The sequence below is a fragment of the Pteropus medius genome, unplaced genomic scaffold (assembly GCF_902729225.1).
Source record: "Pteropus medius unplaced genomic scaffold, Ma_sr-lr_union100, whole genome shotgun sequence".
NCBI lineage: Eukaryota > Metazoa > Chordata > Mammalia > Chiroptera > Pteropodidae > Pteropus > Pteropus medius.
The window spans coordinates 4,310,436-4,330,687 of record NW_024354886.1 but is presented as its reverse complement, the minus strand read 5'-3'; the positions used below and the strand labels follow the sequence as shown (position 1 = coordinate 4,330,687).

Here is a 20,252-nt window from a genome sequence, read left to right as displayed (position 1 = left end):
ATTAGTGGTTAATTATATCAGATAAAACAAGTTTTAGAACTTAATATAATATAAGAAACCACTTAATGGCTCTCACAGAGAGTTTTCAAAGTGTGAATAAAACTCAAAAGTAGGAAAAAGCAATGTCCTATGCTTCTTTTGTACCTCACAGTGCTCAACACACAGTTCAGGGCCAGAAAGTAAATATTTATTTAATGATTAATGTGAAAACAGAGCATTAAGGAAAATGGTGGTAATTTTCACTCATAAGAATTTTCCTTTTTTATATATTAGTTGGTACTCCTATTTTTAATAAATTTTAAGTTATTTAAATTCTTTAATGATATAGAGCCTTTGTTTTTTAATACGATTCTAAAACAAATGATCCATTGGCTGGATTTTTTTTTTAAATAATAAATAAGACTATTTTCTACTAAGATTTTACTCTAAAACTTGAAGATAACTTTTTAGAAGGAGCTATATAAATCTAAAATACTGAAAAGAACAAACGCTGTCCATTTTAGACCAAGTGCCACAATACATTATTTTGTAAAAGATAAAATGGTTTCAAGAATTTGCCTTTTCTTACCAGACAAAATCTGCCAGGACATTCATAAATACTTCGAAAGCATGTGAAAAACAAAACTAAAAACACTTCAGTTCTATCAGATCTCAACATGGTCATACATGAAATCTTTCCTCCATTTTCAATTTTTCATACCATTCTGGTTTTGGTATTTTATTTAAAAAGAACATACAGCTAGGTTTTGTTTTACTCTTGTAAGAGTTTTTGCTTTTATAGGTGACTTTTTCCTATTCATATATTTTGTAATCACGGATATGATTTGTTTTATTCCTACCATCTTATTTTAGGTTTTCTATATAATGTTTTCTTATTATTTTTCCTTTATTACTTTTACTGGATCGATCACATTTTCCTTGTTCCTCCACTTCCCCACTCTCCACTGGGTTTGGAAGTTCTACATCCTGTTCCTACTAGTACCTAACATTAAATTTTAAACACGTCTTCGTTTCAAGGTGTATGTATTTTTATCATGTTAACAATTAATCAGCATAATCACCCCTAGAAAAAGAAAATCATTTTAGGCAATTTTGTATCCCCTTTCCATTTCCCATCTTACCACATTTTGTTAAAATGATCCAGAACCTAGCTCCAGACGGTCAAACTATTATTTTTAACATTAAAGTTCTACCATTTCAGGGTTTTTTCAAGATAAGTGTATATAACTAAGTGTATATAACTTCACTGTCATGTTCTGGGAATTATTTTTTGCTCCCTAATGTTTCTTATGCCTGAGTCTTCACTTCTTGGATTTATTAATTTTTTTTGTGTGATGTTTTAGTATATATATATATATATCTTATAGTGTTTTTTTTAAAAGGGCATGAGTCTGCATGTTCCAAGTTAAGTTTGTTCTCATACTTAAATGATAATGACTATAGAATTCTATGTTTAAAACACTCATAGTTAGACACAATGTTCAAAAAACTGTCTTTTAGTATTTAGTGTCACGCATAAGAAGTCTGCTATTCTGATTCTCATTCCTTTGCATATAGCTTGTTCTTCTCTGGAAGAGTTCAAAATTTTCTTTTAAACTATGGAATTAAGATATTTCACCAAGATGTATCTAGGTGAAAAAGCACTCCTTCCTCCTGGTATGGCACTATCAACTAGCCCTTTCAATCTTACGACTCTTCTATCTTCTCTAGGAAATTTTCTTCTATTACATGTTTGATTAGATGAACATTTTCTATCCTTGATTATCTCTGTCTTCTAATTTTTCTTTCATCTTTCTTTTTTTGCTCTGTGTTCTGAGATATTCTTGACTTTCTTTCATATCATGAATTCAGAATTCTTGGACTGTCCATTTTGCTTTTCAACCCCTCCTCTAAGTTCTAATTTTAATAATCATATTCTTAATTTCCAAAAACTTTCTTATCTTCTCTTTCTTTTTTCAGAGAAGCTGGTTGTTTAACTTATAAATTTAGTATCTTGTTAAATATCTTTGAAGATAGTAATTAGTATTTTAAAAGTTCTCTTCTGTTTCTTCTTAGTCCACTTCGGTGCTTCTTTTCCATGGTATTTTGCTGATGAGTCTTTGTTGTCTGGTCTTATTATAAAAAAAAGAATTAAGCAAGATCAAACGTTTATAGCTACCTAGCACAGTATTTCTAAGCAGTTGAATACATTTCCATGGTAGGCCTTTTCCCAAAAGGGGTGGGCTAATTGTAGCGATCTCTGGGTAAAGAGATTACAAGTATTTACTGAGCATTTATTATGTGCCGAGCACAATGTGCACAGGAAGACTGGGGACAGTTTTCCCACTGGCAATGTATGAAAAGATTTTACTTCAGAAGCAAAACACTTTAGCATATTTACTGTTGTGCAGAGCTGCTATTTCACTTTTCCCCCCTTCACGTCTGTTTTAAAAGTTCAAAGACACTTTACGTTCTCATTCTCTAGTCCAAGTCCTACCATGTGGAGTCTTCTGAGACAGGTCCTATTTTAGAAATCTGGCCTTCATGGCTTTAGCCTGGGAGCAAAAGTCACAGCCAGATCTTAGAGTAGTAATTTTCAATCCTGAGCTGCAAACGAGAATCCCCTGGGAAAGCTGAGGAGTTCTGTCTTTGGAGATTTGAGGTTTTTATTTAACCAGTCCAAGCTAAAAGCCTGGGCATGAGGATTTTCAAAGCTCCCCAGGTAATTGTAAATCCAGCCAAAGTTGAGGATTGCCACACTAGAGGTTTACTAGCTCAGCTGTTCCATATTGTTTTATAACAACCCTGATGATTGCCCCATAGCCTGCTTTGGGTCCCTTGCACCAGCTGACTGGGCTTGGAGTTCTGCCCATGCCTGTTGAGAAGAACGGTATGTACCTCTGTGGAGGTCTTCTCTACACCTGTTTTGGGTTGGGTTTCCTGAGTCTAGTTTCCATCAGTCCAATTTCATCTACTTTACATATTCCAGAAGCTCTTAATAATTTCTGATCCATTTCTTGTATTCTCCCTGTTTGCCAGCACTAATATGGATTTCTTCCTCTTTTCTGAAATCAGTTTCTACTCTCAGGCCCCATCTTTCACTTCAGTGGGATTTGGAGAAGAAAATGAGATGAGTGGGAAGAGTGCTCCAACAATTTGAATCCCGCAGATCAGGGGTCCCTAACTCCTGGACCTGACCATACCGTCCGTGGTCTGTTAGGAACGGGGCTGTACAGAGGCAGGGGGATGGCGGGCGAGCAAGCGAAGCTTCATCTATATTTGCAGCTGCTCTCCAGAGCTAGTAGCAGCACCACCTCAGATCATCAGGTATTAGAATCTCATAAGAACACCGGTCCCTAGTGCCAAAAAAGGTTGGGGGCCACTGACACAGATCATTCTACTGAAATTTTCGCACTTGAAAATACTACCCATGTCTGCATTCTTTGCTTGCAAAGTTGGTTGAAAGCACTGTGAAGCTAGAGGTTAGAAAGCCACATTCAGCCGGCACTTTGATGTGCCCACTCCAAACACTTAACAAATTAGACGTGAGAGATGGGGAGTTGTGGTAAGGGGTCCTGGTGGCTATTTAGAGCATTATGTCAGTCCTATTGAATTTTCTAAGAAAGCAAAGCTTAAAAGTAACAACGTAGCCACTACTGGCAATTAAACTAAAGTAGGATGACTAAAGTATCAGTCATCATAATAATGTCAATTAGAATACCTTAGAACACAGTGACTTTTTTTAAATGCAAAAAGGACACTGAATAAAAATTACAAGATTGTCATCTTAATTGACATAACAAAAAGTACACTGGAATGGAATCTAAAAATTGATTTGCAAGCATTAGGATCCTGACAGAGACAGTAAAAGCCAAAATTTCTATGAGAAAGAATAAATCCTGTCTAACTAAGTTTTCTCTTTCACATAGAAAACAAACAAGTTATTAAAAGGAAGTAAAAGATCACTATTCGGTAAAAGCCTTTTGGTTCAGTCTATAATTTTACTTTTCAACAAACAAACAAAAATCCTGAAGGAATATGATTTAGGTAAGATTATTATTAAGATATATATAATTAATTTGAAGACTGTTAGGACAAAAGACAAATTAATGATGGGTTCCAGGTTGACCCTGGTAGAACCAAAAAGATTTGCTGATGGATTGGATCTAGGATATAAGAGAAAGAGGATCAAGAATTTATTTCTTTAAAGGAAGCGAAACAAATGATATAAACATAACAGAGAAAAGAAATTGAATGCCACCATGAACTAGGCACCTTTCTTCATTTAACTGTCATAACAGTTTATGGGGGGCGGGAGATTATTATTCCCATTTTACAGATAAGAAAACTAGATGCTCAAGATGGTTAAGTAACTTGTATAGTCATAAAAATATCAAGATTCCAAATATATTTCAAGTCTGTTGCTCCCAAAGCCTGTATGGCCATGCCCCCACTACTCACTGTACCTTTACACAGAAGTGACAGAAACTTTGTAACTCTGTGTATCTATAATGACTTATAATGATCATTGTCTGTTGTTCTATTGCACTGCAGAACTGGATTTAGTTCTAGGGTTTCTACCTGGTTTTGAATCTAAGTGCATGGCTGATGTTACAAAAAAAGGCAAACCGGTGAAGTACGAGAAGACTTCAAAAAGAACAATGTGATCTTGGTTTCTGACAAGGACTACTTTTAAGTCAACCTTCTGTCCTCCTCCCACACATAGCTAACTTGTTTCAAAGAGGGAAAACAGGACACCTTAACTTTGATAAATGAACATACAAGAAATTTTTATAAAATTGACTTGTCCCAAAAAACCAAAAAGGGCTTTTGGAAGAAAAAAATAAAAATTAACAATTTACTCTAAAATTTTCCAGTAAATTATAATCTAACAAGATGAGAGACAAAAGATCAGTCATTGCCCTTTCTTAAGATATTTAAAAGCAGAGAAAATAAAATTATATAAAGAATTATTCAAATACATTTAAAAATTTTCATTCATAGCATGTTACCCTTTATGCAAAAAAAAAAAATACATGTATCTGCTCATTTCTGCAAAAGAAATATGAGAATTAGAAACTAGTGAGATTAGTTACCAACAGGAAGAAATAATGGGGAAATGGGAACAAGTTAGTAGGGATGAGGGAGGAATAACACTTCTGAGTATATATTTTTGTATACAGTTGGCCCTCTGTATCTGCGGGTTCTGCACCCAACTGTGAATCAAAAAAATTCGGCAGAGGGGGTGAGGGTAGGGGAGTTACGTTGCTGCTGACATGTACTATGTAGTTAGGCCTACGATGACTGCTTCTGTACTGAACATGCACAGACTTTTTTCTTGTCATTATTCCTTAAACGCAGTATAACAATTTAGATAGCATTTACACTGTATTAGGTATAAGCAATCTAGAGATGATTTAAAGTATATGGGAGGATGTGTGCAAGTTATATGCAAATACACCATTTTATATATGAGACTTGAGCATCGGTAGATTTTGGGATCTGTGGGGGATGGAGATGGGGAGAGTTGAGTGTGTCCTGAAACAAATCCCTTGTGGATACTGAACAATAACTGTAGTTTAGAATCTCATGGTAATGTTTCATATATCCAAAAAATAAATGAATAATTAAAATCAACCAGTGTGAGGGGGAACCGCAAATGGAATGCAAACATAACCAATGAACCAAACTGTATTACAAATGTATAACATAACCATAGTGAAGAGAGTGAGGAAGAAAAGAACTAAGTTGGAAAACTGTTTTTAATGTATGCTGTAAGGCTAATGACAAGAGGAACTATACACAAATATTTCCTATTAAGGAAATTTGTTTTTCACAGGGACATGGGTTGGCAATTCTGAAAGTACCTTCTATATATTCTACAATGTGTGGATGATGAGAGCCAAGTTTCTCACTGTCGGAGAAAGTAGTTTCAAATAAGCACAGGAAGAGGTTAGAAGAAACCCACGGTGTTGGATTGGAATGGGAAGTGTCAGTATATACTCATAGTTTTTATTATGTATACAGACTAATATAGAAATACATATAAATGTGTGTATATGCATACTGAGGTACATGTATTTCCTAGTTTTGTCTGCTAAGAGATTCTTGAAACAGTAACATTCCACGAGTATACCTAGCACTTAGATCTTACTTTCTTGGAAAATGGTTAATTTTAAACCCGGGACAGGGAAATTACAAATGAGCCTAGAGCACCAGTGGTGCCGAAGTTACCAAGAGTTTAAAAAACAATGTAGCATGTACATTGAAAGGACACAAGAGCCAAACTGGAGAAGAGTTTCCAATGGCCAAATATGGGACAATCTGAGCAATAAAATAAGTAAGAATAGTAACATATAATAATCTACAGAAAAAAAAATCCATACTGATATAAATAAATAACTGAATAAATAAATGGGAGAAGAGGCTGCTCTTTCTTACAGCAGAGCTCCAATTAAATGTAGAAGGAAAAGTGGAGATAAAATCACCATTAGGCAAATATCACAGTAATAAACTGTTGCATGCAAAAATCATTCAGGGATGCTAAAATCAGTGTGTGAAGGTGCCATATAAAAGAAGATATTTGTATAGTCTCCTAGTATTTCACTCCCAATGAGATACTTAGTAATTAAAAGGAAAAACAGTAACTTTACAGTGGAGAAACATGGCAGACCTCTCCTTAACCAATGTTCACATCAGCAATGATGAGACACCAACATCGTGTACCTCCTGACAATGAACTGAGAAGCACACATCACTTATGTGGTATTTTCCCCAAAATGTGTGACCTCAATCTAATCAAGAGAAAACATCAGACAAATCCAAATTGAGGGGTATTCTACAAAATAGCTGGCCAGTTGTCTTCTAAAGTATTAAAGTCATGAAAAACACAAAGAAAGAGTGATGAACTATCATAGACTGGAGGGGACAAAGGAGACATGACAACTAAACACAATGCTGGATCCTGAATTTGATCGTGGACCAGAAAAAAGACATCAGTGTGGCAATTGGTGAAATTCAAACAAGGTCTGTACAAAAGTTACTGTTATTGTATCAATGCTAATTTCCCAATTTTGATAAATGTAAGATTTTAGCATTAAGGGAAGCTGGGTGAAGTATGTAAGGGAATTCTCTGTACTAGTTTCATAACTTTTCTGTAAGTCAAAACTTATTTTAAAACAAAATGTTAAAAAAAAAGACTCCCATTGGAAATATTACCACCAAAGCAGGATTTGATTTAATTCAGCCTACTCTAAAGTTAACTATACAGTGGTAGTTTCGTGGTGTTGTCTGTAATTGGGAAAATGTTTCCCCTTTAGTTAGCAAAAACCTTCAGTTTTAAAATATATAGTATGAATTGTTAAATGTGGGGAGTCACTGTATCATTGGGAAAAAAACCCTACCTTTGTATATGTTTGAAATTTTTCATAATTAAACATTTAAATACATGTTATAGACAAGCTTTTCAAGAAGTTATTCATATACTGAGGATAATTTTTTATCAGTCCTATAACTTGCATAAACATTTAGAATTTTATCACGGAATCTTTAGGGTTGGTAGGACCTTAGATATCAAGAGGTCTACAGTGCCTGCATCCCTGTATAGGAAGGAAGCTAAAGCTCAGAGAGGCGAGGTCTAGTTAGAGACAGGTGAAGCCAGAAAGAATCCTATCTCCTGATTTCTGGTCTAGGTATTTCTCCAACATTATCCATCTGAGCTCATCTTCATTTATTCTAAACCTTATCCTGAGTGATAACTAAATACTTCAACTGCAATAGTACAGCAATATGATTTAGAACTGTTTCCAAAGGGGGGGAGGGGCGGAGAATTTGAACTAAACCGCCAAACTCATAGAAATATGGGTCCAAAGTATATACAATATTAAAGATAAGAAAATCAACTATTACTGTTTTAAATGAACTCTTAAAAAAAAGCTTACTGTTTTAAATGAACTCTTAAATTTAAAAATAGGCCTTTTATCATAGTTCATATTGCCATCCTTATTTAGTGATATTTTTCTTAATGGAAGTATTCTTGTTTTCTCAGAACTCTTTTTTGAAGTATTTCAGCACAGTAAATGGCATCTTTCAAACATTTACCCATGTAGAAAAGTGTTTACTTAACACCAAATGTGTATAAGGCACTGTAGGTGACGGAAACAGAAAGGTGAAGAAGACCCTAGTCCTCAAGCAGTCACTGTATACTGGGCAAATGGGCAAATGCTCATTGAATGCTAACTGACAAGTAGTGTACACAGTGGTGTAAACAATGTCCATTGGAAAGAAGAATGATCACTTATCCTAGTCCTCGGTCCTTATTCCCAACTTAGCAAATGAAAAAATGGAATAGTCTCAGATCACTCAACAAATGGCAAAGCAGACCTTGAAACCAGGTCTCCTGTTGTAGAATAGAATGAACACTATTATCTAATCTTGATCTAACTAAAATGATAAAACTGTTTTAATCTTGATGACAGCCAGTGAGATGGGTCTGGGAGCCCTGGAAGGGCATTACGATCTACTGCTTTTTAGTAACTGTGTAATGCTGGACAATTTATATAACTTTTTTAAATTTGCTTTTCTCACCTGGGGATGATAAATCTTACCGCATAAGGTCGTGAAAAATAAATGAATAAACATGTAGGGCGACTAACGCAGTTCTTGGAACACCAAGGAACCTACAGAGTAGGAATTCCTTGATGGATAGGGTAAACTGTTTTGGTTTTTTTTTTCTTTTTTTTGAGTTTGGAGAGGCTAGCAACGTACCTGGCACATACATACTGAATAAATATTTACTAATGAAGTCATTACTAAATAAATGTCAAATTTAAAACTATTCTTGATATATTCAAAAATTTATTTCTATAAACAGATTTAGAAAAAGAAATCTCAATTTTATCCATATAAATGGAACTCAACTTTTAAAGACTAGTTCCTTTCACAACAATACTTACTTTCTACTGTTGCTCCTTCGTTTGGGTTTGAGTATCCTTCTCCTTTCCGTTTGATTCTTCGGATAATGCCTCCATCTTCAAATAAATCCTCTCCTTTGAAATCAAGGAGCTCAATCTAGAAAGCAAAAATGGATTTGGCTGAGAAAAGACCAAACAATATCAATTTAACATATTTAAAGGCAAGGGCAACCAACTGTCCTTTCATTTTACAAAATAAAAATCTGTTTTATACTTTATGCATCGTAGTTATTGGAAGAGTAGGGGTAAAAAAGAACATGGCACTTTTCAATCCTTGGAAAGAACTTTCATGTAATGATAATGTCTGGAACCACATTCTGTGGGGCTGCAGTGCAAAGACAGACAGGAAATTCTAGGAACACTGCATAGTGGGCAAAAAGCCACAGTTATGAAGTACTGGCCCCAAACTACTTTGTCTGACTTGAGGGGCTACCACTTTTTCACCCCAGATTCATGGAATTCCCTTCTTAAAATGTAAGAATAAATCCTATAAATCAGGCCTACCTTCAACCGAGGGTGTATTTTACCTTGTTATGCTGTTTTGGGCATTTGCCCCCCTAATTTTTAAATCAAGTTTGGCCAAATATGGTGATTCAATACAGGATGAATACCTTATTACCACCACTGCTTCTAATGAAGATCTGTGACATTTATAAACCCTTATAAAATGAAAATATCTTACAACTTGATTTACGTATATTTTGACATTATCTCCCACATTTCCATTCTGTCTTCTGGTCAATTTTAATGTCACATTCACACCACTGACCAGAACCTTTATTCTTAACCCTGGTGTCTTTTGTTTATTTGGATATGACTTTTTTGTGCCAGAGACACGTTTCTAAGAAAGCACTGGTACACACCCCTTGGGTTTGTGGGAAACAATTCAAGAAGCCAAGCTCCAAAATAAACAAATTGGATCTAATTCTCAATAGCAAGCTTAGCTCCTTATTCCACGGCCTGTTGCTTCAGAGCCAGCACTACAGTAGAGCAGATGCAAACAAGGCAACATCACACACATACTTGCCTCAAAAAAGAGAGTTGCATTTGAGGGAATTTTGGGGATACTGCCAGCTGAGCCGTATGCATATTCTGGTTTGCACAGTAAATGGCACATCTCTCCCTTCTTCATGGTAGCCACCCCGATGTCCCATGCCTTGATAACTTGACCTGAGAGAAAGGAAAAGGTGAGTGGCTAAAACTGCAATCATATCACATAGTAAGCCTTGGTTTGCTGATGTGGGGCTTAGAACAAGTGACTCCATTTTAGACCTGTTTCTCTTTTTAAGCAAAAGCTATAGGCCACATTTAACAACATATAATTGTCATAAAATGAAAGTTCAAACAAATTTCCAGTTCTTTACACTATATACTCAGCTAGGAAGTAAGGGCTACAAAAGAACTCAGTAAAAGCTACACTGAGAAATTGTGATTTTTTTTTTTTTCCTGAGGGCTATCAGAGAAGATTCCCTGCTGAGTAGGATATAAATCGTGTCAATTTCTCAACTGCTCAAAGATTAAGTTTTTGAAAAGTGGCAGTAACATAATCTTTGAAATATGGCTGGGTTGCAGTTGTTGCTTAATTTATAATTTCAACCATAATAATAAGTGAATGTTTTCTAGGCAGAGATGAAACAAAAATAGTATAGAAAATGAAATTTGTCCTAAGGAAGCTTGTAATTTAGTTGGGTAGAAAAAAACAAACAAGAAACCAGAAAAGCATAAATTGCATAAAAGAGCCCACGAAACAGATTTTTTCTCAGAATGTAGCACAAGATAAAATACTTTTTTAAAAAACAAAATAGTATGTGTCCTTTTGTCAAATCAGTTTTTTTTTTTTTTGCCAACTTCCAGGAAACTACAAGTTAACTTTAGTTCTCAACTACAGAACTATCTAATCTATATGTCTTAAAATAAGCAGTCTCAAATTCGTTGGGAAACAATAAAAAATGTAGGTAATTTAAAGGGATAAAATACAAAAGTAAGGTGCTATGTCAACCAAAAACTTAAGTATTCAAAGTGGGATCAGATAAGCAATGAACTCCAGTGGAAGTGAATCTGAAGAGAGCTATCATCTTGAACTGAGAACTGGTGGTAGGATGTTAGAATAGGGGGACCCTATACTAAGGCATGTAAGAAGGGAGGAATAAAGCATTTGAGACTCATGACATTAGCTTAGTCTTCAGTAAGTACTATAAATTTTCAAAATATCAGATATTCTTATTTTACTTAAGAATTTATAATATATGACTATTAAAATGCACAGATATGAAGTGAAAGATAAGATGATCCACTTCCTCCATGTAGGAAGCCACTGTTGTTTCTTTTGTATCCTTCCGGTGTATGCTGTCATGTTTCTAAAAGTTAATTTAAAACATAAATGATAGCATACTATACATTCAGTTCCGAACTGTTTTATTTAATATATAACAGATGTTCTTTGACTTGATAGTTACGTCCTGATAAATCCATTTTAAGTTGAAATATCATAAGTCAAAAATGCATTTAATAGATCTAACCTACCAAATATCATAGCTTAGCCTAGCCAGTTTCTACTGAATGTGTACTGCTTTTGTACATTGTAAAAAATTGTTAAGTCAAACCATGGTTAAGTTGAAGACCGTCTGTATCTTGATTATTCTCCATCAGAAGAAAGGAGAATATGCATTTTAGAGGTTAAAAATGCAGCCTCGGAATGCCTGGATTCAAATACCAGGGCTGCCCCTTACTAGTCGTGTGACCTTGTGCAAGTTATTTAACTTCGGTGCCTCAGTTTCCTCATCTGCAAAATAATAAGATACTAGTACCTGCCATAATAGTAGTAACTGCCATGTAGTTGTTCTAAGAATTATTAAGACTATGTCAAATGGCATGGCAAAGCATGCAGCATATAATACGTACTTAATAAAGGACAGTTATCATCATTGTAAATACAAATAGATCTACCTCATTCTCCACTGTGGGACCACTCCACAGTGACTGCATAGTATTCTAGTCACTCCCCTATTGAGAAACACATAGTACCAACAGTACTCTAATAAGGGTATTTGTCTATTTATGTTTGCCTACTTTGTGCAAGTTTATCTGGAGGGTAAATTCCTAAGTGCAAAGGTAGTGTGCATTTTCAATGTGACAGATATTGCCCAACTGTCCTTACAAAATGGCTATATCAATTTATATGTCCATGCATAGTTCTACTGCGAAAATAGTCCAGAATTATGGGAAAAAATGTAAAATCTGTTGATAGGCTGCTTTCCTGTCACTGATGCTCTTCAAAGACTGTTTTAGTGTGGGCCACTGAGAATTTTTTTTTTTTTTTTTTAACTATCAACTCTTGATATTTTAAGAGATAGCTTACACACTCCTTCAGGAAATCTTTGCATTGTAGGAGTTCTACTGTACATTCATTCAAGACATTTAGCCAATTATTTGCAAGCAAAAGTCTGTCTCAGTACTAGGAATACGAAGGTGGCCATTCCCTTCTTCCAAGGAACATGCAATGCAGAATGGCTAGTGGAGGAGAAAGATACATGCACAGCGTATAAAACAAGAGGCATTTGCCTTGGGGTGAGCGTTGGAACAAATTCGCAAAAGCTTAATTCATAGATGATACGTATGGTAGGCCTTAGAAGCTGGAAACATCGGCCTGTTAATTAAACCTACAGGACCCCCAACCTAAATAAATCATGGCTGTGCCTTTGCTTTTCTTCTCATGTGGAAACATTAAAGCTTCTCTTACTGAATGAAACATACTGAGCAAAGAGCCAGAAGGATATGGACACAGGTATGTTTCTAAAATTGACAGTACTGAGACTCTTAAAAAGCATCTTCTGATTAAACAAACAAACAAAAACAACATATACTCAGTATAGAACACTTGGAAAGTATAGAAAAGCATAGAGAATAAAAAACCTCTGAAATCCCAGTACCTGGGGTAAACTGTCAATTTCTTGGTTCATTTCCTTCAAATTATGTATTTGCTTGCATAGTAAACAAATACATAATTTGAATTTTTGTCCATATATTTATATTACATATACATTCTTAAAATTCTGATTATAGTTTATTTGGTTTTGTAGCCGGCTCTTTATATTTCACATTATGTTTTTCTTGTTAAAAGATCTTTTAATAGCTAGATACTATTTCATCTTTTGGATATGCCATAATTTCATTATTCTCATTAATAAACGTGGAGGTTTTCTTTTTTCTTTTTTTTTTACTATTATTATAAAGTTTCAGTGAACAAATTTGCACCTAAATCTTTACATGACTTTTTTTGGCACAGTAAAAGCCTCTTACCTGACACAATAAGGACTATAGTTGGGTTGATTTAAAATGCTGCTTTAACTGACAACTCATAAAAAAAAAAAAAAACATGCATACCTGAAACTTTTGACTTAAAATGGATAGAAGTGCATTAATTCACTAACCTTTTGTTAGAAGGCCAAGGCCTTGTCTCTGAGTGTGGCTTCAGTGAAGAGTTCTACCTCATTTTTACTATAAATTTTAAACACTTGTTTATTTCATTTGCAACTTATAATGTGAGTTTCTTTAAAGTGGAGTAAGAACCTGAAGACACTTATACCGTAATCAGTGTGCAGAATCGTTCTGGTAAAAAAGTATTCTGAACGGCCTCTATATTGTCTTTTACCCACCCCTAATTCGATAGTCATTTAAAAAATGCCTTTGGCCAGCGGCCTCCAACATTTTTGGGACCAGGGATTGGTGCTCCTATTAGAATCTAATGCCTGATGATCTGAGGTGGAGCTGAGGTGGTGATGCTAGCGCTGGGGAGCGGCTGCAAATACAGATGAAGCTTCGCTAACCTCCTGCTGTGTGGCCTGGTTCCTAACAAGCCACGGACTGGTACTAGTCTGCAGCCTGGGGACTGGGGACCCCTGCTTTTAAAAGCAATTCGCTTTATTGTCTTCCCAAAAATGTTCAACTTAGTTTTCACAGAAATAATTACTTTTCATATAAATTTCAATGTTTTATAAACAAGTAATGAAATTATATAATTACAAAGAGTACAATGGATATAAACCGGTTTCAAATGAATCTTAGCAACGACCTGAGGAAGAAAAAAGCAGTCCCTAATGTCTGAAAACTGCCTGACACAGCTTGGTGATGCCTGAAGTTGGCCTTGGTCATATAGCCAGGCCATGCTATTCTCCTGTTCAACATAAACAATCTCACAAAACATCAACGACAGACAAGGTCACTCTGAAACCTTGAAAAAGACAAAACAAGAAAAACTTCAAAATTTTGTCTAAACATGGACAAAAAACAAGGTCACTGTGTAACCTACAGAATACCAAACATCCCCCTCTCCTGGCTAATATGAGTGACTGCTACTTCTCTAGCAGGTATAGCTTTAGCCTCACTCTAGTCAGCCTTTCTAGATAAGATTTATTAAGAAACCCAAAGAATCACCCCACATTCTAATAATATCCAATCCAGAGCAAAGCCCCTCTTCCTTAAACCTTTTCCCAAAATCACCCAACACAAGCCCAAATCCTATAATAAGTCCTTATGACTTAATGCACGCTTACTGTGCATTCTCCCTCCCTAAAGTGGTAATAAATCCAACTTGTTCAATTACAGATGTGTTCTCAGTGGTCTGTGGCTAGAGGGCATTGACAAGAGTAACTCAACTGGCTGAAGCAATGTGTGGGACCACTCCACAGAATAGGAAACCAGCAGTATTACTTAGTTTATTTACAAACAAATAAAGAGCATCAGTTAATTTGGAGTTGGTTAAGCAAAGCTTCTACCAGACTTCTTTAGGTTCAATTCCTAGAAGTAGAATTACTGGTTCAAAACATAAATGGTTTTAAGATTCTTGATCTTAATTGGAGGTTTAATATACCAAGAATGTATAAATGTAATTTACTGTTACACTTAATCAGGACTTTAATTTTAATAGCTCAAACACAATTCATCAATTTGTTTTATTCCACTTGTAACAAAATCTGAAATAAGCATATTTAGACAAATGTATAATGTAGCAATCCTTAAGTTAAAATGCTTTTTATATGTACCTAACTGTATGCAACTGAAAAAGTTTAAAAGTATGCAAAGTCCAGTGTAAAAGCAGTGTATTATACTTTTTTCCTTCTACAGAATATTATAGAATTTGTTCTCATTAAAAAAAATCATATAGTACATTTTGAAACATAAAATTTTATAGGTTTAATGTGGCTCGTCAATTATTAACAAGTGTACCACTCCAGTGGGTAATTTTTAAAAGGAAGGACTATACAATCTCTGTACCTTCCACTCAATTTTGCTGTGACCCTAAAATTGCTCTAAAAAATTGTCTGTTAAAAAAATCACATTTTTTAACATAACATTTTAAAACACAAAATTTTAATCATTGAATACTTTCAGTTACAATAAAGACTATAGTGACCACTTTGAAACATTCTTTTCTCTGTACTGTTTAAAACTTTTTTGTGATAAAATACACATAACGTATATTTTACCATCTCACCGTTTTTAAGTGTACAGCTCAGTATTGTTAAATATATTCACATTGTTGTGCAACCAAACTCAAGAACTTTTACATCTTGCAACACTAAAACTCTACCCATTAAAAAACTCCCCATATTTCTTCCTGCCCCAAGTTGTTAAGAATTTCATTCTATTTTGTTCCTATGAGTTTGATTCCTCTAGATTCCTCTAGATGTAAGTGGAATTGTACTTATTTGTCTTTTTGTGACTGGCTCACTTTGCTTAGTGTAATGTCCTCAAAGTTCATCAGTGTTATTGCATGTGTCAGAACTTCTCTCTTTTTAAAGGCTGAATAATATTTCACTGTATGTATATATATGAGATTTTGTTTATCTGTTTACCTGTAGATAAACACTTGGGTTGTTTCCACCTTTTGGCTATAGTGAATAATGCTGCTATGAACATGAGTGTACAAATACCTCTTTGAGATCCTTTCGATTATTTTGGGCATGTAACCAGAAGTGGAACTGCTGTATTGTAAGGTAATTCTATTTTTAATAATTTGAGAAGCTGTTATCATGTTTTCCACAGTGGTTGCATCATTTTACATTTGTACCAACAGCGCACAAGGGTTTTAATTTCTCCACAACCTCATCGACACTTTGTTTTTTGATAGTAGCAATCCTGATCAATCAGTGTGAGGCGATACCTCGTTGTTTTGATTTGCATTTCCCTAATGACTTGTGATATTGAGCATCTTTTCATGTAGGCCATTTAAATATCTTCTTTGGAGAAATGTTTAAGTCCACTGCCCATTTTATAGTCAGGTTATCTGGGGTTTTTTGGTTGTTGAATTACAGGAGTTTTTTATGTATTCTGGATATTAACCCCTTATCAGATATATGATTTGCAAATATTTCCTCTCATTCTATAGGTTGCCTTTTTTAACTGTTATTGTATCTTCATGCGCAGATGTTGCTTAATATTGATGTAGTCCGATTTATGTATTTTTTAATTTTGTTGCCTGTGCTTTTGGTATCATACCCAAGAAAGAAATCACTGCCAAATCTAAGAAAATAATATAGTTTTAGGTCTTATGTTTAAGTCTTTGATCAATTTTGAGTTAATTTTTGTATATATTGTAAAGTCCAACTTCATTTTCTTGCATATGAATATCTAGTTTGGGAAAAAATCAATTGTTGAAAATACTGTCCTTTCCCTACTGAATGGTCTTAGTGTCCTTGAAAATTATTGACTATGTAACTTTTAAATACATGTTTGCATTTGAAATATGAGCATACTTAAAATAACAGGATGAAGGCTCTACAGTATTATACAGAAAAAAATATTTGTTTACTATGGGAGTAGAAACGAAGAAAATATTTTAACTGTAAAAAGTTTTCCTTTCAAAGTACAAAAATTGATAAATATAAAGTTAATTACTAATAAGTTTCAGATTATTAAAAATATATGATTCATTTCTGCTATACTTTCATTGAAGGATTTTCAGGACTTAGTACCCACTCTTGAGCTGCAATATTTTGCAAGTATTTTTTTTTTACAGATGAGCTCTAATAACTCCATTTTAAATACTGCAGTCACAACAGAATCCCCAAACCCTAACCCTAGCATGAATTTCCACTGAATATTTCTATTCATTCCCTTGGGAGAACAGGTACCATATAAGGGATCAAGAGAGTTCAATGTATACGTTTGCTACAGTACTTTTATATTATTTTTCTTCATTTTGATGAAGTAGCTACTGCTATAATATAACATTACAAATTAACAGTTCTTGTTTTATATAGGTAACCAAATACATTATTTTATAGAAGTTTTATGAAAAGTATTGCTCTATTATCATATTTCTAATTGTCACCTTAAGGGGGCCTTTACAGGTTCTGTCATTGTGCTGGTTTTAGTCTTTTTCAATTCCTGTTCCTATACTTTATACAGAAAGTACAAGAATGGAATCAAAGACTCAGAATTAATCCTAAAGCTCTTCTACAGAAGCCTCCTTTTGATAGGCGCAGGGAAGGTTAGGTGGCTCATTCATGTTAACATACCACAGTACAGACAGAAGAGAGGAACCCTGGGTGCCTAAAACCCAACTGGATGCTCTCCCCATGAGATCACACTCTCTCTAGATAGGTGTGTCACACGTCCCATATCAATTCAAAATTACCTCTTTTCTGTTTGCTCAGAATTATAGGAAACATGACATTCAACATAGAGTTGTTTTACTGAGAAAACCTGGGTAGAGTAGGTGGCAGTATAAATTCTCAGCAATTCTCAAGTCTGCTTGCAAAGATAACTGCTGAGAGAAGACTTAACTTAAATCTATCAACTTCTTCAAGACAAAAATTCAGAGTAGAGCAAGCATTTGGGGCAGTGGGAACAAATGGGTCTGATGAGGCCATTTACTCTGCAGTCATCTAAATTAAATAATGATGTCAGCGCCATGTTGGTGGCCCTAGAGGTTCACACATCCCTAAATCAACAAAAATTTTTTAAATTCTAATTTATTTTTCATTATCTGCTATATCAAGAAAAAGAATCCAGTTGATTTTGATTGCTATCTTATCGAAACACAAGATTAATCTCACACAAGCCATTAATTCACTAAGGACCCAAAGGAGAAGGGAGCACTGGCATAGCCAGCACTAGAACTTGGAGAGAGAACACCTGGACAGGAAGCACAGGTCACTATAACATACAAATGTCTGTGAGTACCAGGGAAGACAGAGTGGCAGAGGCAGAAAGAGTTTAACTACTTAGTTTCTCACTTGCTGTTTCCTTTCCCAGATCACTGCTTAGTTAACAATTTAACCAATTCGTAGAGTCAGAAAAAGTAAGAGGTTATAGTAAACACTGAGCCATGGTGGCAGATAGGGGGATTACCCCTTTTTTCCTGCACTTAATCTGAGAATGAACTAGAAGTCTGTCATACCTGTGGTAAAAAAATAAAAAAGACATTGTAATTTAGCTATGGATTTGCAATAAGCCACATGGTCCACAAAGTACAGTGTCATGTATGAGCTATTATTATTCTTAGAAGATTAAAAAATAAGAATACTAAATTAACTAAAGATATTTAAAAGCATTTGAAAAGAAATTAGTAAAAATCACATTTAAAACTTGAAAACAGTGGTTCTTAACCTTTTTTTCTCAGGTCCCCTTTATATCTTAATTTGAGGACTCCAAATTTTTGCTGATATATCTATTGATAGTTGCCATATAAAAATTAAAAAGTTATATACCAATTCATTTAAAGATAAAAATAACCTCATTATGTTAATAATTTATTTTTATAAGAAATAACTATTTTCCAAAAAATAAAACTAGTGAAGAAAGTGGCATTGTTTTGTAATTTGACAGATGTAAAATGTATCTGACTTAACAAAAGACAAGTAGGTATTCTCACACCTACTTTTGCATTTATCTGTTGCAATTTTGGTTTAAGTATATGGAAAAAAATTCAAACCCACATATAGTTGGAAAAGGTAGGAATACTTTAATAGCCATTTCAGATAATTACAAATATAATCATCTGATACTACATCAAAACTGGACAAGTGGTAGTTTCATAAAGGTTAGTTGCAATGTAGAACCTGAAAACGTATCAATGAACTTTTCATATTATAGTACATTAGTACATATAGTACATTTCATATTATAGTACAATGGTTCATTTCGATCATGACTGGAATCAAACTTCTTTCCATTTGCCAATCTAGCCTGTATATTGAATGGATCTTTTACTTATGCATAACTTTACAATATCTTGCATTGGTAAATGGAAAATGAGTTATACAGATCTTCCAAATGTTAACAGATTTCACTGTATAATATTTTTAAAATCACATACATTAATACCCATTGATTTCATCATTTAGTCTTTTAAGTTTTGGGAAGCTGTCAAGCTTAAAGTGGCAGATATAAATTTTCCAAAACTGTAATTTTCATTTGAAAACTCAATGGTAACAAATACTGTCAGTTGTTTTCCTTGAAGCGACAGACTCCATTCATTTTCAAGAAAATATCTGCTAAATAGTGAATAATCATACTTTTTGCCCTTTCTAGTAAAAATGGTGTTTCATGAAAAAAAAAATGCAGCTAGTTCAGCTCTCAACTAAAACAAGTAGTTTTCTTGAGATAACCACTGTACTTGGGTATGCAGTGTGCTTTATGTATGCTTCCCATTCTGTCAAAAAATATTAAAACAATGTGAAACTCAGAATTGACTTAATATTTTTTATACTATACCAAAGACATTCTTAAGTGAAACTGGCTCCCCATCCCTTTTTTTTCTTATTTAAATAGTAAATGAGGGCAGTAAAGAATACACGGGATCATATCAGAAGAGTTTGAAGAAACACGGCGGAGTGAGAGACATTCCCAGATCCCTCCCCTTGAAACAACAAGCTGAATATCTAAAACTCAACGAAAAACACCCAAACTGCACACCAGCATGTCTGAGCGTGGGATCTGCGCATAAGAGATACCACCGGTTTACAGGAAACATAAATGAATTAAATGGCAAAATGTATTGTGGATATATACATAGACTATATGTTTATTATACTTACTGCACTGAACTAAAATTTACTATATGTGAGAAGTTAGCTAATCCAGTGAAGACTGAGAGTATGCTAATGAATGAAGTACCAGATGGAAAAACGTAGTTAGTGCAGTTATTTTCCTTTAGCTGTTATCCTGCAAGTAAAAGCAACTTTAGGGAATATACACCTTGTGGATCACACAAATGGAATAAAAATGCTGTGAGATTTAAAAAAAGAAAGAAAGAGAGAGAGAGAGAGAGGAAGAGAGAGAGAGAGAGGGAGAGAG

General features: G+C 34.4%; 1 protein-coding gene across 8 annotated transcripts in view; it reads right to left on the bottom strand.

Annotated features, from left to right (window-relative positions):
• The window catches only part of FKBP5 (FKBP prolyl isomerase 5), an 83,014-nt gene that overhangs the window by 24,182 nt on the left and 38,580 nt on the right, over positions 1-20,252 (bottom strand). For all 8 annotated transcript variants that reach the window (XM_039856171.1, XM_039856172.1, XM_039856174.1 and 5 more), the window contains 2 exons: positions 9,979-10,121; positions 8,934-9,048 (listed from right to left, as the gene is read on the bottom strand). In XM_039856171.1, the coding sequence (XP_039712105.1) occupies positions 8,934-9,048; positions 9,979-10,121 (258 nt within the window). The remainder of the gene's footprint in view (positions 1-8,933; positions 9,049-9,978; positions 10,122-20,252) is intronic.